The 26,277-nt window shown below is 38.6% G+C and overlaps 1 protein-coding gene across 3 annotated transcripts in view; it reads left to right on the top strand.

Annotated features, from left to right (window-relative positions):
- Positions 1-26,277, top strand: part of CNKSR2 (connector enhancer of kinase suppressor of Ras 2) — a 422,681-nt gene that overhangs the window by 168,435 nt on the left and 227,969 nt on the right. The window contains exons 10-11 of one of the 3 annotated variants that reach the window (XM_040423662.1): positions 7,851-7,997; positions 9,582-9,626. The exons of 1 other annotated variant lie outside the window; for it this stretch is intronic. In XM_040423662.1, coding sequence (XP_040279596.1) covers positions 7,851-7,997; positions 9,582-9,626 — 192 coding nt within the window. The remainder of the gene's footprint in view (positions 1-7,850; positions 7,998-9,581; positions 9,627-26,277) is intronic. One more of the 3 variants, XM_040423663.1, reaches the window with a different exon arrangement.

The raw sequence follows: 26,277 nt of genomic DNA, 5'->3' as shown, positions 1-26,277 counted from the left end.
TCCGCCCAATGGAGAAGACACCACCCCCTATCATGTGTATTGGAGAGAAGTTAAATCTTGAGACAACCCCTTTAATGGCTCAGTGTTAGTACATAATCTGTTCTTGTGACTTGCATTTTGGGATGTGCAGTCATTGCACTAGACATTATACAGTAAACTGGTGTAGGAAAAAGTAATTGGCCACTGCCCAATGTCCTACTGCAACATGGAAGCATGTGTTTGATAGCAAGCTTACATACTATCCACACAAGAGAATTGCCGGTGGGACTGCCGGTACGTATCAACACTGAAACCTGCTTTACAAACGCCTCTCGACACCTCCAACAAAACCAGTCACAGCGGTGCACAATCCATGAAATCAAGCCATTCAAATCTTCCAAGTATGAGACGAAGAAAAATAGGCAGCACTCACCACTGGTTCTTTGCTTCTTTTATTTTGTATGAGCAGATTTCATGCGACTGGGTAGCAGATTGCCAGATTCACATGTGGCGACGGCCGTTTCGCTCAGGAATATTCGCGCTTCCTCAGGCCACTACGTATGCATGTATCTACGTGATGACCTCTTATACCTGGCGTCTAGTTGTGATGGAAACCCCTAACAAACCAGACGTCACAAATATAAGGGTCCATTAGTAACAAAATAGAGAAATGCTGTTACAAAAATACATTCAAATCTTTACAGTCATTAAGACCTAACTGACCCAACGCTCCTGTACATATAATCCATTTTGCTTCCTTTTGTAAAAGAATGTGATGGCTGTCTCCGCCCTGGACTAGGTGCGGGACGACCTCCACTCCAGAAAACTGGAGCGCTTTTACATTTCCTCCATGTACTTCTCTCACATGCTCAATTAGTCTGCGACAGCCCTTTCAGGTTCCTATAGAGTTAAAATGCTCCCTGATCCTCTCAAATAGACACCTGATGGTTTTACCTATATAAAAGTGGCCCCAATCGCACATCAGGACTTACACCACATATGTACTTCTACAGTTTATGAAATCGGCTATCTTTTTAGTTATGGGACCTATCATAAAAATTTTCTTTTGGGAATTGTATTCACATAACAAGCAACTGCCGCATTTGTAGTTGCCCTTCGGCAACTTCTCCTGCAGCCAGTTGCTCTTTTTTTCCCCTAGGAATCTGCTTCTCACAATCCTATCTTTTAATTGTAGGGCTTCTTCTATATGTTATTAACGGCTTTTCATCTACTATACCCTTCAAACCTACATCATTTTTCAAAATGTCGCAATGTTTGAATATTGCTGTTCGTATCAAATTAGCCATCGGGCTAAATTTGAACGAAAACGCACTTTTTTTTTTCTACTTTTACTCTTCTGTTGTCCTCTCACATTATTTTCTTTTTTACCCCTTAATGGCTCATCCTGGGAGAATTTTCCTGCCTCTTCCATCTTCTCATCTAATAATTTCTCAGGATAACCCCTTTTTAGTAACCTTGTTTTTTGTATCCTAGTCCAGGGTGGAGACAGACATCTCGCATTATTTTACAAAGGGAAGCAAAATGGATTATATGTACAGGAGCATTGGGTCAGTTAGGTCTTAATGACCGTAATGATTTGAATGTATTTTTGTAACAACATATTTCTGTTGTATATTATGATGGACCCTTATTTGTGACGTCTGGTTTGTTAGGGGTTTCCATGACAACTAAACACCAGGTATAAGAGGTCAGCGCGTAGATACGTGCATACGTAGTGGCCCGAGGAAGCGCGATTATTCGTGCGCGAAACGGCCGTCGCCGCTTGCATGTGAATCTGGCAATCTGCTACCCAGCCACATGAAATCTGCTCATACGAAATAAAAATAGCAAAGAACCAGTCGTGAGTGCTGCCTATTTTTCTTCATCTCATACTTTGAAAGCTTGCATACTATTCTGGCTGTCTGTGCCCACCACCGTCTCTCATCGTGGGTACAACCACCGGATCACTTACCTTGATTCCCCAGCCATCTGTACACGCTGTCATCTTCCTTTTTTGTCCTGGTGGGTTGTGCTGCTCTGTTCACTGAACGCAGATAGAGGCCTGCTGCTTGCCTGCTCTACCTCACTTCACATATAGGGCCAGAGCAAGTGTTTCCTCTGGCTCTTGAAAGGCCAATGTCCATAATGTCCAATGTCCATAATCTCCTAGTCTTCCATAGCCAATGGCTTGCCATCTTAAGATATTTATGGCATCTTCCCTTGTAGGAAGGTGCCTGAGCAAACGTGCTAGTTGATTAGTTTCCTGCAATCTGTTTGCCTGCCCATGTATCAAACTCTTCCTAGATCTAACTCTAACCCATTGTTGCCTGACCTGACTTCTGCCTGTGCCTCGTTGTGATCTGGTACGGCCCACCTTGACCTTTGGACTGTTTACTGAATGGCTCATACACTGCCTGCCTTGACCTCGGCTTGTTTCCTGACTACAACTTTGTCTGATCCCTCGGTGCCCTGCACTGATGTCTCTTGGTCAGCAGCCTCTGAACTGAAAATACTCCAGGAGGTAGCAGCATAGTTGTTCCCCTGCAGCAGAGTCCAGACCCACTTGTCCATGGACTGTGTCTGGTATTGCAATAATGTTATATAAATGTACTTGAAATTGAAGGTGTTTTCCAGGACTTAAATACTGATGACCTTAGCCGAAGGTTAAGTCATCATTATGAATTCAGTGGGGGCCCAACTCCTGGCACCTCTACTGACCAGCTGACAGAAGGAAATGTTGCGTTCCAGAACTCTACAGCTCTGTAGTAGCCAGAAAATGTGCTGTAAGTCCCATTTAATTAAAAACCCCTTTAAAATTAACAGGTTAACAGATGATAGTACCTATTTTTTTTTAGAATATCCATGTATATTAGGGAATTTCTTAATGACTATTTTCATAAATTCTTAGGGAATGGCTCATAAGTGTACATTTGGTGATACTTTTTACTAGCCAGGTAGTGGTGTCAGATCTGCTATCTTTGTCATTCCCATAGAGACTGGTCCTTTTTAAAATTTGATGTATGATAAATGCCTAAAGATATTAGACTGTTCAAAAGCAACTGGAATATATTAACTGTGAGATTTCATTTTACTGCTTGGTCTCTGTATAATTCATCTACATAGGAATCAAAAGTATTTTTAATTACTGTTTCAGTAAGAACCGTGTGATGAGAGAACATATTCGAACCAAGCCCAAGGGATGATTCCTTGTCTTTTGGATTCCTGTTCTGCTAACATCTGTTTACTCCTACACAATGTGTGAGCTTAAACTAACGGATTTGTATTTTTTCACAGCCTTTTATGGACGGCCCTGTGATTTCATTTTCCTTTGCTGGATACGGGTCAATGTCCAGCTAAGGGTGGGTTACTTATAGACTTATGTTCTTCTTTACAAGTAGGAGGAAAAAAAATCCAAGCTCAAAGGACCTTTAGCCTCAAGTCGGTGTATTGCAATCCTTGATTTCTGTAGTCTATAGCTTCATATTTGTTATTTTGTGCTTCCCAATTCTGATATTGTCTAACTTTTCAAAAATTGTAATGCATTTCTCATCACATATTCTTATAATTATACATGAATGCCCTGTTTGTAGTAGTATTAAGTTCTCCTTATTTTCTATATACAGCAGGCACAAATTAGTGGTTTTACATACAGATGTAAAAAAATGTAATTTGACACAGGCCCAGATTTACTTAATCTGCACTAAAAATTTAATTAGAACAGTGGAGCAGCATGACAATATGGCACACCTACATTTTCTTTCTTTTTTGTCATGCTTGGAAAAGGGGTGGGGCTTAGTTGAAGTGGGCTGAGCTTTGTGGGAAAGAGGCAGGCCTAAGATATGCCATTTTGCAATAAACAAAGTCAGAGAAAAGTATCTATTCCTGCACCAGATTTATCATTCAGCCTGAGCCACTATTATAAATCTGGTGTAGGTCTAGACAGCCTGTCTAAGCTTGCGCCATTTCTATGATTAGTAAATCTGGGCCTAAATGTGTTAAATGCACAGTTGCAACAAACTTTAAAGGAGTTATCTGGGACATCTATTGTATATCGACAGAATATTCTATAAATGTCATTGGATGGACCTGCTTCTATCTTAAGAATGGTGCCCCAAAGTGAATGGAGAGCGGAGTGTGCATGCCTGGCATCCTCTCCATTCACTGATTTGGGACTTCAAAAATATGGACTGAGCAAGTGCTTAGCTTTTTTTGAATTCTCATAGCAGTGGAGGGTGACCATGCAGTGGTGACAGAAGTGTCCCAGTGGTGGCACTCACACCTATCAGGTATTTATAGCCTATCCTATTGTTATGCCATAAATGTTCCACTTGAGAATACCCCTTTTAACGTGACTTTTACCATGTCTGTTGTAATGGTAAGCCACTGAAAAATGTTGTTGCTTTGTCATTTCATGAAAAGAGGACTGGGAGTGAAATGAAATGTCAAATGTATTTATAAATGATGAAAATGGTCCTATGCTTACAGGGGTCTAAATTGCTAATGGAGCTTTGTAAACATATAAGAAACAGATCTCAGCTGCCTGGCCCCCCTTCGTTCTCTGTTTCTTGGTCCAGCAGTGGTGTTCCAACACAATTACATGTAATCTCTGCAGTCAATTACCAACTTCAGCGGTAACCTACTGGGAGAACAGAAGTGATGTATCTTTCAGTTCCATATGATTTCACAATTTCTGAGGTTTGCTATTTAGGCCTCTAGGATGCTGGGAGGCAATCCACGTTAGGGCTGTCATATTGCTTCTCAAAACTGATAGTATGAGGGAATGGGCAAATACAATTTTAATTAACTAAAAAATATTGTTTCAGTTGACATCTCTTGGAAAACATGTGTACAGCCACTTATTTCTGCTGCCAGTGAATGAGTGACCATGTAGCACATGATCCTGTTTAATCTTCAAGAGACCATAAAATCTACAGTAAATGGTCTAGTAGAGCTAACGGAAAAGGGTTGCCCAGATGAGATTGTTCCTTTAAATAGGTTGTCCCATGGGACAATCCATGACAGAAAACAATGCAAAAGGTAATATAGTGGTGTCCATCATTCGGACACCTCTGATGTGATTTTGATGACCTGATCTAAGGATAGTAAATGTAATACAGTGAAGAGGTAAAAAGTAGAGCTGATTTGGAGGAGTTGCCCATAGAACCAGACAAAATGCCACTTTTGTTTTTCAAAGGGTCTATGAAAAATGGAAAATGGAATCTGATTTTTCTCTGCAGTCAAGTCCTCCACTTTCCCTTGCTCTACATTTGATGAACCTTCATTGAGTTTTAGTGGAGACAGACAATACTGTTGAAGGATTTTGAAGGAAGATATACAGTTTGTTTTAGCTTTTTAGTAGGCTTTAAATGAATTCAGAATATTGGCATTTTGATTGAGCATCCTACTAAAGGTTTCATGGAGTTGACAGTTACTTGAGAATTGATAAAATGAGTGTGTCTAGGTTTAAACAGAAACTTATTGGTTTGCTCATTAAGCAAACTGTTTCAGGCCAAAATCTTGTGATGACTGAGCAAAAGTACAAAGCAAGGTAATAGGATAAGATGAGTTTATCGATGTTTTCTCTTATAGTCAAAAGTTAATTTAAAATGACTTCTGCAAGCTTACTTAGGGATAGATAAGTCTGCTTTTCCAGATCATTACTTTTTCTGCAAAATTTTGGAGGACTAACGGTACCTAACTAGTTATTACTTGTGTTGGAATGGCAAGTTTTAGAAATTTTAGAGAGAGTTTGGAGACATACAAATTAGATTGCTTTTGGCGCAACACTCATTCAGCCAAAGCTCCATAAACATGTAGTCTGTCACCAGACTGCCCCCTAAGTCATAAAATTTTTGTCCAATCTCCATTAAAATTGGTGCATTCAACCAATATTAATATACATAGCCAGATTAAAGTTTTGTTTTGTTTTTTACAGAAAATGCAGTTTATCACCTATCCACAGAATTGATGCTATATGCATGATTGCTTTGGGTGCCAGTGCCACGACCCTTACTGATCACTAGAATCAGAATCTCTAGTTCTGTGCATGACCACAGTGAAGATGATTTTAAAAGGACTTTAAATGTAAGCCCTTGATATATTTTTCCTCATGTTTTTGAAAATTCTGTCTAGTGTTCTCTGAGGTATAACTATTTTCTACAGTAATAAAAGGAAAAGACAGTCAGGACTGCAAAAATGATGAATCACTGTTTGGTAGATTTTCTGTTTTGTAGACTAAGTAAGATAGGTGACAAACTGAAGCTGTAATGGTTTCCAAAGTGATTCAAGGTATCAGTTTCAGAAAACTAATAGAAAGGAAAAAGTTAAACCTAAGAAATGGACAATCATGATTTATTTTTATTTTTTACTTTAGGTCCTTTTTTTGCTGATTGTATTGCTTTTAGATGGATTTGCTCTTTAAGGCATTAAGTAATTAGATGAATAATTTTACAAATTATTAAAATTTTTGTGTTTTAAACAAGTGATCATTCTGGTTGGCTGCCATATACTTTCTCAGGGTCACCGAGTGGATTTCCTGAAGAAATAATCTTAATATCACAGTTTTGTGGGCAAACTGGGCAAAAGAAGTAAACCAAATTATAAAAAATAATTCTAAAAAGTATGTTTAAAAAATGTAACATTTCCTGCATTATTTGGTCTCTTGAACACTGTCGTATTGGTTTATATGACATGTTATATCTAATGTAATAGTGTTTAGGTGGCAATTTATAAGTTCTTTAGATTTTGCCCTTGGGAAATCAGAGCAAATGGTTAGTCGTATTGCCTTTTTTTATTTTATTTGTGGAGCCCAATGACAAGCATATCAGAAAATGTAGTTTTCAAAGAACGCCGTTGTCATGATATATGCTCTTTTGCTAACATTTTATGTGGTCACATTTGGGCACAGTTAAAATGCATTCTGGATGTCTAGGTCAGCCTCTTTTTGTGAACATTTTCTCTCATCCAAAAGAGTAAAGCATTGGAAAGATCAAGATAGTTGTATGTGAATGAAGTTAAATCTTAGCCAAATCTGGGGAAAACGACACCATTGCATTTGAGAGGAGCTAAGGTGTTGAAACATAAACACCATATTTTCATCGATCTAATGTATTTAATTTATTAAAATATTAAATTAAATTTAAAAATATTAAACTTACAAATTGGAAATCTTTCTTTTGCTCCTTTTGACAAACAGTGGTAGAGCACAAATTGTGGTGGTAGCTTCTAGGGAGTCTGCCACCAGCAAATTCAAAGTTAAACTAGGGACAATACCTTGTAGGATTAGTTCAGTTGAATGTAATGAATTTGTTGCTTCTTTTTGGATAATAAAAAATACTTTTAATCCATATGCAAATGAGTACTTTGTGCACCCTTGCTCCTTCTGCTTCCTCTGTTAGCCCCTCCCTCTTTTCTTGATTGACAGGGCCAGGTTAATAGTAATATCACCTGGCTCTGTCAATCAGGAAGGAGAGGTACAGGCTGGCAGAAGAAGCAGGCGGAACAAAGTTGTATAGATTGGATTTGGGCCCACCCTCCTTGCACTTAACTGCTCATTTGCATATAGATCAAAGGTACATTTTTCTCTAGACCTAAGTATCGGTAAGTAAAAGGTATTATTACATTCTGCTGAGGTAGCCCTACAAGCTATTGCGCCTGGTTTAACAGTGAATTTCCTGGTGACTGATTTCCTTTAATGCAATATAATATGTAATAAGTCTTATACTTTTGTTTATTAACAACATGGGTTTACTTTTGGATGTTGACTTAGGGATGAACTTCAGTATCCGAGTTCATATCTATCAAGTAACTGGGATCAATGCACTCTGTATACTGTGCCGCAATTATATTGTAATAATTTTGCTGGTTACCAGGTGGGGTGGCAGTTGAAAAATTTGGTGAATGCACTACGAGAGGACCCGAGTGGTGTTATCTTAACTTTGAAAAAGCGACCTCAGAGCATGCTTACCTCAGCACCAGCTTTACTGAAAAATATGAGATGGAAACCCCTTGCTCTGCAGGTAAATCATAAGTCAATCACCATCATTTTAGCCATGGATAAAAACCTCTGGAATGCTTTAAAGGGAAACTGTACCCTAAATATAAGTGGGGACCAAAATTTCTAAATGAAAATAGCATGATGACTTTAATGTTAGGAGAACATTCTGCAGTGTTACAAAGCTGTGAGAAAATCCATTTTACACCGATATAAAACATGTGGTTTTTCGGTCTCCTTCTAAAGTATGATATGTACCCTCAACAGGACATGTTATCAGAATCTCCTAAGTATCCCTCTGTGGGATATCCTCAAATCATGACCTGTCGGGTGTACTTGAGGACGAGAGTTGAGGAACGCTCGTCTTGGAGGAACACTATAAATAAAATTATATACCCTTATACCTAGTAGAAAGCCTGAGGGAGCAGCGCATAACTTTTTTCTTTGGAGCTGTTTAAAGCTATGTTCACAACAGGTTTTTGTCCCCATATATGTTGGCAAAAAATGGATGCAAAATGGTAGTATACTGCACTTTTCTCTTCTGTACGTCAGGGATCAGCAACCTCCGACACTCCAGCTCTTCTGAAACTGCAAATTTTAGAATGCTCCTTTCACTTCTATGAGAGTTTCAAGAACAGCCAAGTAAGTGTGCATGCTGGGAATTGTAGTTTCAAAACAGCTGGAATGACAAAGGTTGCTGATCCCTGCTGTAGGTATACATTAAACGGATTCTTTTTACAATGTAACCCATGTGGCATCTTTGGAGGCATCCGTTTAATGCATACGTCATGTGTATATGTAAAACGTGGGACCAAATCATCAAGTGAACACAGCCTAAAACTCTTGTGCACCACCACCTGTTATATTCTGAAGTGTTCCTATAAGTATTTTGCATAGGACTCATGAGCGTCCAGTGCTTACTTGCCTAACATTCATAATACAAGTAAATCAAAGATCACATGTGCTCTTTCATAATTTCATATGTGGGAAACCTTCAGAGAGTAGAATGTAAAATGGAACCATGCAGCTTTCCCAGGCAAAGATCTGTACAACACATATCTTGACTTGGATATTCCCCTCTTAATTTAGTGTATATAGGTATCCTTTTTGATGTGATTCATTCAAGCCGCTTACATCGAGCAAGGCTTCTTGTGCAATAGATGTGCTCCTATTCATTGCTTGGCCATTTATGGGTTCATTTTGCCATAATAGAAACCAATCCAAATTCTCACTAGCACGGTCTACCCTGGAAATCAGCATGCGTGTCTTTGCTTGTGCTTCTCACTGACCATATTCTGTCTGATAGTGGGCAGGGGGAAAGAATGCATTTTTAGAACCCTGTTGAGTGATACTTTTTACGGGGTCTTTGCAGAGAATGCGCTGTAGATGACTAAAATATAAGCTGCATTTTGTCTGTCATAGAATATTGTGGCATGCTCGGGCAATGGCTAGTCCTGCTGTTTGAGAAGGTCTCATTTACTATTGCTGCCATTGTATTTTTAAATCCACCCTCCATTACCTATCGGTCCGATATAATGGCTGAAGCTTCTGCTGCATATTTTATTGATATTAAAATTGAATGATAATGAGTGTCATCTTATTTTTTTAGTGGTATGATGATGAAATGAAAACTTATTCCTGGACACGTATATCAGTAAGCAATTTTATGTTACTAGATTTTTTTTTTAGCATTTATGGTATTGTTAGTATTTTCTCGTTAGTTGTGGATGAGAGAGATAGGTAGCTTTTATTTCCAGAATAGCCCTGATTATTTCAATACTTGTTTTCTAATTCAATGTTTCCATGACTTTTCTTAGGGTTATCAGTTTGCTATACACAGGATTTTGAGTAAGAACTGATACTTCTGTAAATCTTGTCCAGTGTTTCCTACAGCACTTTACTGCCATTTATAAGCCCCTGAGATAAGTATGATTGACAAATCTTGCAGTCTCTGCCCAAAATGGTCCAGCAAATGTGATGCCATACAGATGTGTCCTTCCTTGCCTTTCCTCTTGGTTCGACATATCAGGAGTTGTTTATGCTATATGTGGGCCACCCAGTGGTTGTGATGTGGGTTGCAGCCAGTTAAAGGCTTTACAGGCATGTTGTAGTTCTTAACAAAATGTGGAAAGGCTGGACACGTGTACTGGAGACCTGGGGATGGGGGTGGAGTGTAATATTCTTATTTCCGAAAAAAGATTAAAGAGCCGACCATGGTCCTCTTTTTTTAATGTACCATGCACAGAAAATATGGGGGTCATTTATTAAGACTGGCGTTTTAAACTGGTCTTAATAAGCACCTCTCTACATTACTTCGGCAGATCCACCACCGCTTTTACATCTATGCCAGCTCCCTTGCTGATGTAGATTTGGACTATTTTCTACGCCTAAAACAGGCGTAGAAAATGATGAAAGAAACAGGCCTGCCAGCTCATCCACGCCCACACTATTCTACCTTTTTTAAACCTGGCATGAGTGGGGAAAAGTCGCATATTGCGCCGCAATCAGCACCAGAAATAAGGCTAATATAGACGTATTTCTGTTAGTAAATAACCCTCTATATTTTTTGTGACAACAGTCATAAACAATGAGTCTAAAGAGGGGTTGGGTGGGGGGTATTGGTTTAACCTGCATTCAATTTTCAGGGTTTTACGGGAATTTTTCTAAATAAAAAACAAACAAACACTGGCTCAGATTTCTAATGTGTCTGCACCTAAAATATTTCTGAAAAGTGACACTGACAAACATTTTTAATAAGCTTTTCTCACAGGGACACAAAATGCAGGGATAGTTGTGGGACTGGGATGATTCCCTGGGAAGTCAGTGGCTGCCATATAGGCACTCAACTCCAACACACAAGAAGTGGCACAAATTAATTGGCAATTAATTTGGCAGAAGTAGAGTTTCTACACTTTTTTCTTTCTTGCTTGGAAAGGGCACAAAGTAAGCCACAATTCTATGGGAAATTTCTGTCTCAATGTAAGCCAACCAGTGGTTGCTATAGAGCTAGTCAAAAGTGTCTGACCTTGGTTCACATTCATCATCCAGCCTGAGCCACTGTGATAATTCTGCTGCAGGTCTAGACATCCTGTGCAAATGTATGCTATCTGTAGGATTAGTAAATCTGGGACACTGTGTGTACAGTGACTGTAAATGTCAGTCAGGAAGTAAAAACAATGGATTTGGGGAATTCTTATAGTACATAGTTTATTGAATTGGACAGAAAATGAAAAGGATCATGTATTTTATTCTATCCATACTGCCTAAAAATCTCAAGGTATTTAGTCCTAACGGTTATTCTAATATACAGCTTTTCCATGGAATTCAAGGTGATTTCTAAAAATATATTGGTTTAGCTCTTGGAAGCAAAAAATGGACAGCAATGTCACCAGGCATCACTAAGAAGTAGAATCTGCTTGTACATGCTCTGAATAACTAATTTAGCAGCTATGTCACTTTTCTGTGGCTCAGTTTTACTTTTTAAAATATCCCAACATTTTAATTTATAATATGGTACAGATTGACAATATTTTAATTGACATGTTAATACTTGGGTCATGTTTGGCTTTGTCTGCCTGACTTTATTGTACTGTATGTGCCCTGCTAAGCAGAAAGCAGTTGAACTTGTAGATTATAGGTTATGTCACTTTCCTCCAAAACACTGTCACTAGGGAGTGCATACTGCTTTTCATTTTCCAGAGGTTGCTTTCAGTTGTTCTAACCTCTAACATGATGATTTCAAGGGATTTCAATAGTCTTTCAGTGTCTTTGACAATTATCAATGCAAAAATGACAAAACTTGGGGCAAATAATTCGGCATAACTTCCTAAAGGAAACTACTAACATTAAATAAACCAGATTGATGAATTAAGGATCAGTCAGACAAGGTGCATTTCAGTTGTTACACATTATTCCCGATCTACAGGATTGAGGCTAACTATTAGATTTGTGAAGGTCTTACCCCTACCGATCCTGGGAATGGAGACCTTGAGTTCCTCGGAGCCCTCCAAAATGAACAGAGCAGCCGGTTGGGTATGCAAACCCCATGGATAGAGGATAACTTGTAACAACTGGAACACCCATTTGAATATATTTTCATACAAAATTGAAGATACATGATTGAGAAGAAGCTTATTGTGATTTTTTTATTTTCATATGATTTTAACCTATGGCAATATACACTGCGTGCAGAATTATTAGGCAAATGAGTATTTTGACCACATCATCCTCTTTATGCATGTTGTCTTACTCCAAGCTGTATAGGCTCGAAAGCCTACTACCAATTAAGCATATTAGGTGATGTGCATCTCTGTAATGAGAAGGGGTGTGGTCTAATGACATCAACACCCTATATTAGGTGTGCATAATTATTAGGCAACTTCCTTTCCTTTGGCAAAATGGGTCAAAAGAAGGACTTGACAGGCTCAGAAAAGTCAAAAATAGTGAGATATCTTGCAGAGGGATGCAGCACTCTTAAAATTGCAAAGCTTCTGAAGCGTGATCATCGAACAATCAAGCGTTTCATTCAAAATAGTCAACAGGGTCGCAAGAAGCGTGTGGATAAACCAAGGCGCAAAATAACTGCCCATGAACTGAGAAAAGTCAAGCGTGCAGCTGCCAAGATGCCACTTGCCACCAGTTTGGCCATATTTCAGAGCTGCAACATCACTGGAGTGCCCAAAAGCACAAGGTGTGCAATACTCAGAGACATGGCCAAGGTAAGAAAGGCTGAAAGACGACCACCACTGAACAAGACACACAAGCTGAAACGTCAAGACTGGGCCAAGAAATATCTCAAGACTGATTTTTCTAAGGTTTTATGGACTGATGAAATGAGAGTGAGTCTTGATGGGCCAGATGGATGGGCCCGTGGCTGGATTGGTAAAGGGCAGAGAGCTCCAGTCCGACTCAGACGCCAGCAAGGTGGAGGTGGAGTACTGGTTTGTACTGGTATCATCAAAGATGAGCTTGTGGGGCCTTTTCGGGTTGAGGATGGAGTCAAGCTCAACTCCCAGTCCTACTGCCAGTTTCTGGAAGACACCTTCTTCAAGCAGTGGTACAGGAAGAAGTCTGCATCCTTCAAGAAAAACATGATTTTCATGCAGGACAATGCTCCATCACACGCGTCCAAGTACTCCACAGCGTGGCTGGCAAGAAAGGGTATAAAAGAAGAAAATCTAATGACATGGCCTCCTTGTTCACCTCATCTGAACCCCATTGAGAACCTGTGGTCCATCATCAAATGTGAGATTTACAAGGAGGGAAAACAGTACACCTCTCTAAACAGTGTCTGGGAGGCTGTGGTTGCTGCTGCACGCAATCTTGATGGTGAACAGATCAAAACACTGACAGAATCCATGGATGGCAGGCTTTTGAGTGTCCTTGCAAAGAAAGGTGGCTATATTGGTCACTGATTTGTTTTTGTTTTGTTTTTGAATGTCAGAAATGTATATTTGTGAATGTTGAGATGTTATATTGGTTTCACTGGTAAAAATAAATAATTGAAATGGGTATATATTTGTTTTTTGTTAAGTTGCCTAATAATTATGCACAGTAATAGTCACCTGCACACACAGATATCCCCCTAAAATAGCTAAAACTAAAAACAAACTAAAAACTACTTCCAAAAATATTCAGCTTTGATATTAATGAGTTTTTTGGGTTCATTGAGAACATGGTTGTTGTTCAATAATAAAATTAATCCTCAAAAATACAACTTGCCTAATAATTCTGCACTCCCTGTAGTAGACTTGGCATTGGCTGTTTTTGATCAAAAACTGAGAGTTAAATTGCTGCTAATGTTATAGTGTTGACTCTAGATAGTGTCTAACATGAAGTAGATGTTTAGATGCTTCATATAAAATGTTAAATATGTCCTTGCTGTCTGGAGAGGATCTATAATGAGGCCTCAGCATATAAAATATTGCTTGTATGTTACTTTTACTGCAGCCTTTAATTCACAGTCTTTTATTTGTTTTTTATAGGTCACCCTTGATTAGTGTAGGATAGGACTAGATCATAGCACAAGGGATTTTTTTATGCAATATACGGTCCTGACCCTTTTCACATCTTGTTTAGATTATTGATTGTTTTGATCATTGATGATGACCAAGATTCTGCGGACAGCTTACATCCATCATGAATAAACCATTGTAGACTCTCCAGATTGACTGTTTATTCCAGCCTTTTTAAGCATCACATGAAACAGTGGCTATTAAATATCTCACAGAACTTTTGAAAAAGTGAAAAACTGAATATATAGTCTAATATAGTTGGAATTCATGCTGAAAAGACTTCCGTTTTTATATTTTGAGAACTGTTTTATACCTGGAAATATATTGCTGTTCTGTCTTTTGTTTGATGCCCAAAACAAGGAAGAAATTATTCTAACTTTCTTTAGCATCAGAGTTTTGAATGCAGGAGCAGAAAGAAGTCACTTAAAGGGTTGACCACCTTTTGTGGAGTTGATACAAACCACCCTCCAGGGCACACCTAGAAAGGGAAGCATACTTACATGCTACCCGCCACTGGGAGATTTGCCAAAAAAATCCCCCAAAGGTGGCCAACCCTTTTAAAGACTTTGGACATCTTTGCATGCATCTTTTTAATTTCATTCTAGATGCTGAGCTTACAATCATTTTCCAGTTTGTCTTTATTAAAACTGTTCAGTAGTTTGTCTTCTACATCCTTCAGGTTTCACTGTCTCTGCAGACTTTTTCTTCTTCTCACTGAAATCCGTCACAGAGCTTCTCTGATGTCTTGATCTGTAGCCCTTATATCTGGTCTTCTGACAGCTCATAAATACTCATGTAAGCTGAGCTAATCAGTTTGAAAAGAATGTAGCATTAAAGAATATTTATGGGCTGTTAGGGAAGTACAGATAAGGGCTATAGATCAAGCAGCTCTCTGAAAATATAATAAAGACCAATTATAAAACATATATTTTGACAAACAAGTAGACTGCATAATTATTTAACCCCTTAAGGACACGGCCATATTTCACCTTAAGGACCAGGCCATTTTTTGAAAATCTGACCAGTGTCACTTTGTGTGACTAATTTTAAAACTCTTTTACTTATCCAGGCCATTATGAGATAGTTTTTTTCGTCACATACATGTACTTCACGACACTGGTAAAATGGAGTAAAAAAATTATATTTTTTATTTATAACAAAAATACCAAATTTACCAATAAGTTTCAATTTATCTACTTCTATAATACATAGTAAAACCCCCAAAAATAGTTATTAATTTACATTCCCCATATGTCTACTTTATGTTTGGATCATTTTGGGAATGCCATTTTATTTTTTTGGGGACGTTACAAGGCTTCAAAGTTTAGAAGCAAATCTTGAAATTTTTCAGAAAATTTCTAAAACTCACTTTTTCAGGACCAGTTCAGGTCTGAAGTCGCTTTGTGAGGCTTACATAATAGAAACCACCCAAAAAGGACCCAATTTTATAAACTACACCCCTCAAGGTATTCAAAACTGATTTTACAAACTTTGTTAACCCTTTAGGTGTTCCACAAGAATTAATGGAAAAAATGGCAGATTTTCCATTTTAATATTTTTTTTCCAGTTACAAAGCAAGGGTTAACAGCCAAACCAAACTCAATATTTATGGCCCAGATTCTGTAGTTTACAGAAACACTTTATATGTGGTTGTAAAAGGAAAGGACTGCCATACGGTTTTTGGAAGGCAGGTTTTGCTGGACTATGTTTTTTTTTAACACCATGTCCCATTTGAAGCCCCCCTGATGCACCCCTAGAGTAGAAACTCCATAAAAGTGACCCTATCTAAGAAACTACACCCATCAAGGTATTCAAAACAGATTTTACAAACTTTGTTAACCCTTTAGGTGTTCCACAATAATTAGAGATACAATAGAGATACAATTTCAAAATTTCACATTTTGGCAGATTTTCCATTTTGATAAAAAAAAAATGCAGTTACAAAGCAAGGGTTAACAGCTAAAACAAACTCAATATTTATGGCCCAGACTCTGTCGTTTACAGAAACACCCCATATGTGGTTGTAAACTGCTGTACGGGCACACGGCAGGGCGCAGAAGGAAAGGAATGCCATACGGTTTTTGGAAGGCAGATTTTGCTGGACTGGTTTTTTGACACCATGTCCCATTTGAAGCCACCCTGATGCACCCCTAGAGTAGAAACTCCAAAAAAGTGACCCCATTTTGAAAACTATGGGATAGGGTGGCAGTTTTGTTGGTACTATTTTAGGGTACATATGATTTTTGGTTGCTTTATATTACACTTTTTGTCAGGCAAGGTAACAAGAAATAGCTGTTTTGGCACCGTTATTATTATTTGTTATTTACAACATTCATCTGACAGGTTAGATCATGTGGTATATTCATAGAGCAGGTTATTACAGACGGGGTGATACCTAATATGTCTACTTTAGGTCTACTTTTTTTATTTATGTAAGTTTTACACAATAATTTTTGAAACAAAAAAAAATTATGTTTTAGTGTCTCCATATATAACGAAAATTGAGGCACTCAGATTTAGGTTATTGCAATAAAACTTTTATTTTTTTCAAGTTTTGCAGTAGTTTCATCCAAAAAAAAAGCCCAATTAGATCCTATGTACAAACAGTATATTAGGACCAGACGTTTCGGTCATCTCAGACCTTCATCAGTGGTCAAATTTTTTATCTGTTCTGGTAGGGAGATATGGACATCAGGGCTCGGATCTTAGTGTCTCCATAGTCCGAGAGCCATAGTTTTTGCAATTTTTGGTGATTGTCTTAGGTACGGTATAATTTTTGTGGGATGAGATGACGGTTAGATTGGCACTATTTTGGGTGGCATACGACTTTTTGATCGCTCGCTATTACACTTTTTGTGATTCAAGGTGACAAAACATTGCTTTTTTGACACAGTTTTTATTTATAATTTTTTACGGTGTTCACCTCAGGGTTTAAGGTCATGTGGTATTTTTATAGATCAGGTTCTTACGGACATGGCGATACCTAATATGTCTACTTTTTTTATTTTTTTTACGTTTAACACAAAAAAGCATTTTTGAAAAAAAGAATCCTGTTTTAGTCTGAGCCATAGTTTTTTTTAAATTTTTTTGGGCCATTGTCTCATGTAGGAGCTCATTTTTTGCGTGATGAGGTGACGGTTTGATTGGTACTATTTTCGTGTACATACGATTTTTTTGATCACTTTTATTACCTTTTTTGGGACGTAAGGCGGGCAAAATTTCAATTTCATCATAGTTTATTTTGATTTTTTTTATGGCGTTCACCGTACGGAGAAAGTAACATGACCGTTATTATAGAACAGGTCATTACGGATGCAGTGATATCAAACATGTGTAGGGAATTTTATTTTTTACATTTTTATTCAGCGATAAATGTTTTTTTTTTTATTTTTACATTTCTTTCATTTTACATTTCTTTTTTGACCCAGACCCACTTGGTTCTTGAAAATCCAATGGGTCTGATGTCTGTATAATACAATACAGTGTACTGTATTTTCACTTTACTTAGGCTGATCAGACTTCTGCCTTTAGCAGAAGTCTTATCAGCACCATGGACAGCCGGAAGTCTGTGAAGACGTCCGGTTGCCATGATAACCATCACTCGCTGCCACAACAGAGCAGCAGGTGATGGGGATGGAGGGGGGCCCCCCTCCCTCTGTGATCCCGTCAAGAATAGGGGGCTGAAAAAACACAGCAGCTCCCGATGGGAGAGGGAGGGAGCTCCATGTTAACCCCTTCCATACAGCGGTCTCTACGGACCGCGGCATGGAAGGGGTTAAACGGCTGACATCACAGCACAAATGTCAGCCCTTTCAAGCAGAGTGTCAGCAATGTTCTGTGGGAATGCCCACCCGCCCCTCAGCACCGCCCGCACCTCCCCCCCTCCACAGCCCGCTGGCAGATAATGAGGGCTGTGCAGGGGGGAGTTAAAAATGAAAATTTAGGTCATTTTGAAGTTTCTGATCCCTGTGGACACGGACCACATTGACCTGCGGTTTGCAGCAATTGCCGGTACGGGGAAGGGGGGGGGTCACAGGACCCACCTCGGAATTGTCCTAGGTTGCCTGCTGATTGATTTCAGCAGGCACCCAGTTCCTGCCGCACGGCAGTGATCGGAAATACACATGACGTACCGGTACAGAGGAGCAGAGGAGCGCTGCCCTGGTACAAAGCCTCCGCAGCAGGCTGGTTTCCCTGTAACTGGGGCTCCTTTGGATGCTCTAGTTACAGTGGAAATAGTACCAAAAAAAAGTCACTTATTGTCTCTCAAAGGTCTTTCAGTGACCTCTTGGGGACAAATTTTGTGGTAATAATATATTTAAAAAAAAAGTAAAAAAATGATTTTAAAAAATTTGAAAACTAAATAAATTAAAAAATAAAATAAAATATAAAGGAAAAAGTGCTTAATAAAAGAGTGTTCACTGTCCCACCACAGTCTTTTTATGAAATAGTGCAAAATTTAAAAAAGTGACAGTGTCCCTCAAGGTCTTTTTATGACCTCTTGGGGGACATATTATGTAGCAGAAATATATTAAGTAAAAAAAAAAATTCATACATAAAAGAAAAGACACCCACACCAATCAAAACCGTCACCATTACCGCCCCATTCACGTGAAACTTTTCATATTATATAGCAAAATACACAAAATAGAGAACTAATTATAATAATTTATTTTGGTGTCAGTTTGCATATTTAAAGAATAAGGAGCTATAGTTTGCAAAAATATATACTTTTTAAAAACGTTTTGTATAGTTTCCCCCAAATAAAAATTGTTGCAAAAATTATCTTGGTAGTCCAACAAATAAGATAGTTACAACCATTTGAACCACCACGCGTGCTAAATCATAAAAAAGTGTCTGGTCATTAAGGCCTTTTCGGGCCTGGTCATTCAAGCGTTAACCAATAGGCGCCTTCCCCACTAGCAAGGTAATGTGCTTACTGGTTACTGCAGGACGCCTATAACTGGATTGGCAGGAGATGGTGATAACCAGTGAGCTCCGTCCTCTGCAGTGAAGGAAACCGCTGATTTATAAATAGGAGGCAGGATGGAAGGAAATGTCGCCACTTTTCTGGTAAAAATGAGACCTGGAGCATGGCCTCTGAAATAGAAAATTCATAATTACCTGCTCCACTCCTCTCTGGTCCTCTGCGCTGCCCCCATCTTCCTATTCCTGCTCTGTTTATACCTGACAGTGCATGGCCATGGTCACTTGCACGGCTCCAGTCAATGACTGGCTTCAGCAGTGACACGCTGCTTGTGGCCACATCACCGCCTAAGCCAGTCATTGTCTGGAGTGGTGTATGACCATGTCCATGCACTGCCAGGTGTAAACAGCGGAGGCAGTTCGAAGAACCGGAGAGGCGGGGAGCAGGTAAGTATAACTCTTCGGTTTTAGGGGCTATGCTGCAGCACGATATTTGGGACAATTACTGGGAACAAGTGTTCATCGGAGCGCTCATATCTTATATCTGGCCGGTATAATCGTGCAGCTGATCATTCGATAAACAAGGAATTGCTCATTTGTCGGCTGATTTGCATATTTTATCAGGATGAAAGATGTCCGATTATCTGCAGCACGACTGTGGCAGTGATCACTCCTCCCCAGTTACACTGGCTTGTGTAATAGGCAGATGAGCGCCGATCAACATTTTTTTATTTGCGGCCCATTGAAATAGAGCGATGTGACAATGCGGCCGCCAGACCAAAAAAGGTTGTGCACCCCTGCTGTAGACCATACATGCTTGATACATTTTTACTGAGTTTCAGTGTAGTCCTAAAGCAGCACTCCATGTACAGATGTACAAGTGTTGTAAGGAGTAATGGAGCAATGTACATTTTTTTCCCCCAAAGTTGGTTATCACACGTCACATATCTTGAGATGTCTCGAGCCTAGAGGAAAGGTAAGAAAGGACACGTGTACATGGGTGAACTGATTCATTCCACTGTTTAAAGTGGATTTTTTTTAACCAATTTTTCGGTGTGTATTGTAATTAATTTCAAATAAATTATATTGTGCTATTTTCAGTAACGTTCTCTTTTGAAGTTAATGAATCGAAAGGCTCTTATTGTCTTATCAATTAGTCTAAAGGCTGCGGCTGCAGTGAGGGTTCTGACCAATTAGATTTATTCTATCTTGTTTGTGTGATGTGTCATGGTCAACTACCTAGCTGCTAAATCCTGCATAGGGTGCAGTCTCTCATGAATACTAATTGGCAACCATTTTGCTAAGGCCACGTTCATATCGCCGTTTAGTGACATGTCCTATCTTTGCGGTGCAGAGGCATGGACCTTAAAGCCCACTGAGGCCCTTTCAGAGTGTTTCCGTGAGCTTCCACTCTGTGCCTACGTTCCTCAAAAGATAGGACATATCTTTTGCCTTATCTTGCATATTTCAGACCCATTTAAGTCAATGGGTCTTCATGCGCAGCAGAGTTCACTCAGCCAGTGCTTGTTTATTGCTGATCTGCTGTTTATGGTTTGCAAAACAGGCACAGATGCCATACGTTCATGTGAATGGGGTCCAATTCAGAGGTTTTTGGGTTGGATTCTGATACTGTCCTTAGATTTGATACTGTCCTCATATTATATTAAAAACATAATCTGCATTTCCCTATGCTAATGTTACTTTTTGAAAGACCATCAGGTTTAAAGTAGGTGAACAGTAGCCCAGAAGGACACCCTAATGCATCTTTAATGGTACACAACCCAAATCAGTATGGCAGAGCTATAGTTGTGCCTCAAATTTTATCAGCCCCTTAAGGCTTTGAGCCTTTGGACCCTGTCCTAATGTACAAGTGGTCAGTTCACCCATGCCTGGTGGTCTGCATATTTTAGTTAAGGATTCTGATCAGCATCAAATTTGCTTTAATGAAATGGGAGTTTAAGAGACCAAGGCTCTGAAGATTAACGCCACATTTTTGTAAGATTTGGCACGTCTATGGTACTATGTTTAGTTGTTGCCAAATGAAGAACTGCTCAACCCAACTACACATACTTATTCTGACCATTTAGTAGGCATCATGTTACCATGTTAAAGGGAGTCTTATTTTAATTCATTTAAATAGATGTCAGCCTGTTGAACGCCAATAATGAGTAAGATTTAGATGTGCCAGAATTGTACAGACTTTCCGCTACATTTATTAAGTGTTTTAGACACTTTTTTCTGACTTGTCCTCCTCAAGGGCGTGGCCAAGCAGAAATGGTGTGACTTAATATGCACCAATGTGTGCCAAAAAGTATGGTGCCAATTGTGTAAAGTAAGCCAACTGATAGATGGTATAAACTTAGATAAGAAGGTCTAAAGGTGAGCCATAGTTATTCTACATCATCATCCACTGATAAATCTGGCATATTTTTAGACTGTCTAATCTAACTAACTTTATCTAAAAAAGAATAAATTCCAGTGCTTCTCAAAACCAAGACTTTATTAAATATCCATTAAAGCAGGGAATACAGTTCAACAGTTTTCCAATCTCTTTACTGCGGGTTTTGATCTGAGTCAGTGGAGCTGAGGTGGTAAATGTGGATGAGCGAATCGACTTTGGATTAAACATCCGAAGTCGATTCACAAAAAACTTTGAGTTTGATGAGCCGAAGGTACCACTTGGAACCGAACCCGAATTCGGGAAATGTTTTTTTTTACAGTAGAAATCAATTTATGAAGTTATTACCTGAAGTCTCGCGAGACTTCACAAAGTAATAACTTTGGCTCATCGGAGTCAATACATTCTAATACTGTACGGAGTGCTAGCTCTGTACAGTATTGAAACAAAGTTTTATGCAAATCAACTTGAATGTTTCTTCCAAAGTCGACTTTGTTTGCCCCAGTGGACACAGTCACCTCTACTCCAGTGTGAAAATAGACTGAATGTTTCTTCCGAAGTCGATTCGCTCATCCCTAGTGGTGAACATTATGCTTAATTGAAGTTCATTATCTAAAAATGTGAATATTAATAAATCTGCCCTAGTATGTGGCGTTGTCATATTGAAGGCATATACTTGTTTGCTGTATAGTCAGCAGGATGTGTTTTTTTATATCAGGTGAAGTTACTGAGAATCTTCTGACAGAGAAATGTAGGAGGCTGTTACAGCCTCTAGGGTGTGATGGATATAGCATCCTGATCTAGAGACAAGGATTTAACAAGGTAGATGTATGCAGAGCTTCATTTGTGTACAGTAGATAGTGTTAATATGCTTAATTATCTAACTACAGCCATACAACAGAGCTCCCTACCCCTTAATAATAATGAGATGACTCAGATGACTCTTTCCCAATGTGCACAGCAAAGCTGGCTAGTGAACTCCAGAAAACGGGACATAGCCTATTGTGTTCGCTCTAGTGGATACAGTCACCTCTACTCCAGTGTGAAAACTGGATTGATTTAAGATTTTGTTCTGCGGATAGTCACAAAGAAAAGCAACATATTAAATATAATCATAATAAAAATCTGATTTAAATACTGTTATTGTCTTACTATACGTTCCATTTATGTGTCTTGCTATACGTTCCATTTATGTAGCAGAGATGCAAAAGTTTTTGCGTAGAAATATTTGGGAAAAGCTTTCCTGATCTTAAACAATAGAATGGAATTTATCCTTGGCTTTAAATATACAGTCCATGGAGCTGTGATGCATATGTGTGAATGAGCCCTATGGGAAAAATCTTATAACAGTATGTTTGATTAGACTGAATAATTATAGCTTCAGTTCATTGTTAATTATCTGGAACTTTTTATTTAAAATCGGATAAAAATAGGAAGGTGCCGGTGTCAATCAAAGACCCATATCAATCTATAAGAACCGCTTTTGCCCCTCTTCAGCCGTTAACTTTGTCATAGTGTTTTTCTTTATTGACAGATAATGGATTTCTAGTCATGCAGATTGTATCTTCAGTGAAGATGACTGTGATTACCTCAGTACTATCGTCCTGTAAAATTAAACACACTTCTAAGCATACCATAGGAAATGAAAAGAATCTTGCTTTTCGCTCTGCCGCGTATTATCCGTTTCTTTCTACTTTAATGTTCATGAATCATTCCTTGATATTTGCATTAAACTAGGTTGCATGTGTAAAATAAAGCATTTCATGATAAAATAGAGCCATGTGGACATAAAATGAAGTGGAAAAGATGGGACAGCTAATAATTTATTATATATCAGTAGCAGGTTTTTCAGAAATAGAAATGAAATGTTTTGTTTAAGAATGTTACAGTCTTTGAAACCAGTGAAAGCTTAGTCATATATTATATGCTTTACTTCAGTGTATCAAACTGATAGTTCATAAGATATATGTATTTTTTAAAGACAAGCATATTTGGTGCGCTCACCCTGTAAGTAGTCTCCTCCGTACTGGAGCCAGGAAAACCGCTTAAGTTCAATGGCAAATAATATCAAAGAACAATCCGGCTCTTGGGTTGGATAAAAGTCTTCAATTCCTCATTGGTACATATTCACACATGGACAGTAATCCTGACTCTTGCAGTGAATAAAAGTCTTCAGTCCTTTATTGGTACATATACGCACATGGACAGGACAGGATTTTATTGGAGTCTTCTTTGATATATATTTTTTAAGCAATCTCCCTCACTTGTAATAATGGACATATCGGTACATAAAAATTTATTGCAGATCTGTAATTCTGAACTCCATAATGTACTTTCAATTTCCTACAGGGACACTTTTTCACAAGGATTTAGATGGAATCTTCCCCTATAAAGATTGTTTACACTGCATCTCAGGAAGGCACCATATATGCTGGCACATGGAGCCAATCTAAGATGCAGTGAGGAGGGAGAGAGCAGCTACCGGAACCAATGATCAGACAGGGGGTGCGTCTCGGACTACCAGCAGCTAAACTGTAGTCATAAGTCACAGTTCTCCCTTAATGGACCTCAACTAAAGAATAACGGTCCCTTTATATGGGCTGATGATAAGGGCAATTATCTGGAAGGAGTATTTATAGAAATGTTCATTCCTGATAACTGCCCTGTGTAAATGTGCTGTTGAATGAGCAAAAGCTTGTTCACTGGGTGAAAGCATCGCTGATGCGGGCACCCAAAATTATATCTTAACAGATGATTGTGCTATCTGCTGCCCAGAATCAATGATTCTCTATGGGAGCGAGCGATCTCGGCAGCGATCACTCATCTCCATATAGCACAGGTGATTGCTGCAGGTAAAGGCAGCTATCACGTCCTCTCATGAGCAGGCAATTATTGGGAACAAATGAATCGTTCCCAATACCTGCCTGCTGTCGGCCCATGTAAAGGGACCTTGAGATAAATAGCAGGTAAGCTTTACCTGTAGGTACTGGCTGACATACAATTTCTGAACTCACATCAATCTTTTGAATGAAGTCTTGTGAAATAAATTTTATTCATGATGTATCCAGTTGATGGAACAAGAGTCACAAAGCTGCGGGGAGAAGGTAATATAAAATATTCTGTAAAGAGCTTGGAAACACACGAGGGTGGTCCATGACCAGTAATACTATGGCAAGAGCTGTGGGAATAATAGTGTCATAGCATGACACACGGAGCTCTGTAGACTGTTACTGCCACAGGTTACCAATGAAAATAATAAAATGGTGCACCTAACAAAGTGTGGACGTTAGGTAGGTCTTGTAGGCACTACTTAATTGAGCACTTCCCCTATGGTGACATATTCTCATTAATGCAAGTGTCTTTTACTTTTGGTTAAATATTCTATACAATAAATTCCAGAAACACGTAAATGGTGATAGGAAACTCTTGTATCTCAGTAATTCACTTTCAACTATTTCTGCAATTTAGCTTTTTTCCATTTTGAACATTCACTGCTCTAAGCACTCAACAAAAATCCATATCTACCAACATATTTTTTCAAACAAATCATTTTCCCAGTAAATTACAATGAAAGTAATTTTCCCTATTTATGAATCAATATAAGTTGAGGAAATAACAATATTAATGCTTGTATTTATTGTGTGCAAATGGTTTATATATTTTTGCAAGGTAACATAATAAGTAGACACTTGGATATCTTCAATAATCACTATAATTACAGGATTACTTTAACTGCGAATCTTGCACTTTCAGTTCTGGTGATTATTGAATAAAATTAATCCGAACTGTTCTATTTAATATTTATTGTTTTGTGGGAAACACAACAAACCAAAGTGATGGTATGATGGGCACATCTAAGATTTTGGATGGGGCAAGTTTATGAATGCACAAAAGCACATGCCAGCCTGAACTTGTGTGCCAGTGAGGCTTTGCTCACACTTCTTCGATCTATCAGCATGTTTTGTGCTGAGTGTATCCATAGGACCTGTTGTCCTTTTAGCATTTGCTGGGCTGGCATGCATGGGCATACAGTTTTTTGTTACGTTATAGAAAATCCTAGTCTACCGCATGTTCTATGAAGAGGGATACAGTATTCCTGACAAAAATAATGGCGTGTGCACAATCACTGTCAATGCCCTAATATACACCTTTGTAAAAATGCCAACCATGACGTCTCCACCACACAGCCAGCATGTATTGAATCTGTCTGCACTTCTGCAAAGCTCTCCTCTACCACTATGATGAAGTTATATATGAGTAGATAATCAGTCACTGCATAAGACCTTGCAAAAAATGGGTCAACCTGACTGATCTGCAATGAAAGATATATGATGTCCCAGGACAGTGTTAGGTATCTAGAAATAAAACATAGCTACAGTACATAGATTGATAATGTCCAAGTCATATAGTCACCAGAGGCACAATTTAGACTGCTCACCTGATAGAGTTGTGAAGAATCACAACAACTAATACATTTAATAATTGTACATTATGGTTTCTACATCTTGACTGGAGTCCACCTGGGGTAAATTCAGTTGATTTGGACATGATTTGGAAAGATACATCCCTGTCTATATAATATATCAGAGTTGGAAATGCATATCAGAGCAAAAACTGAACTGTGAGGCGACAGGATTGTGTGGAGGCACAGATCTGAATTAGGGTTCAAAAAATATCTGTTGCACTGAAATTTCCCAAGAGCACAGTGGCCTTCATAATTCTTAAATGGAAACATTTGAAAAAACTAGACCTGGCCATCCCACCAAACAAAGTAATCAGGGATGACCGACCTTGGTAAGATCAAAGTAGGAATCAGTTGGCACTCGACTAGAACTCAGTCTGCACGAGAAGGAGAAATATCCAGACCGTATGTAATAAATCTCAGCAGACGTTCTCTTCCTATTTCAATATGCTTGTTTTAATTCCATCAACTCAAAGGATACAATATAAGGACGCGTTGTGGCTCA

The sequence above is a fragment of the Bufo bufo genome, chromosome 3 (assembly GCF_905171765.1).
Source record: "Bufo bufo chromosome 3, aBufBuf1.1, whole genome shotgun sequence".
Classification (NCBI taxonomy): Eukaryota; Metazoa; Chordata; class Amphibia; order Anura; family Bufonidae; genus Bufo; species Bufo bufo.
This window is presented reverse-complemented; position numbering and strand designations above follow the sequence as displayed.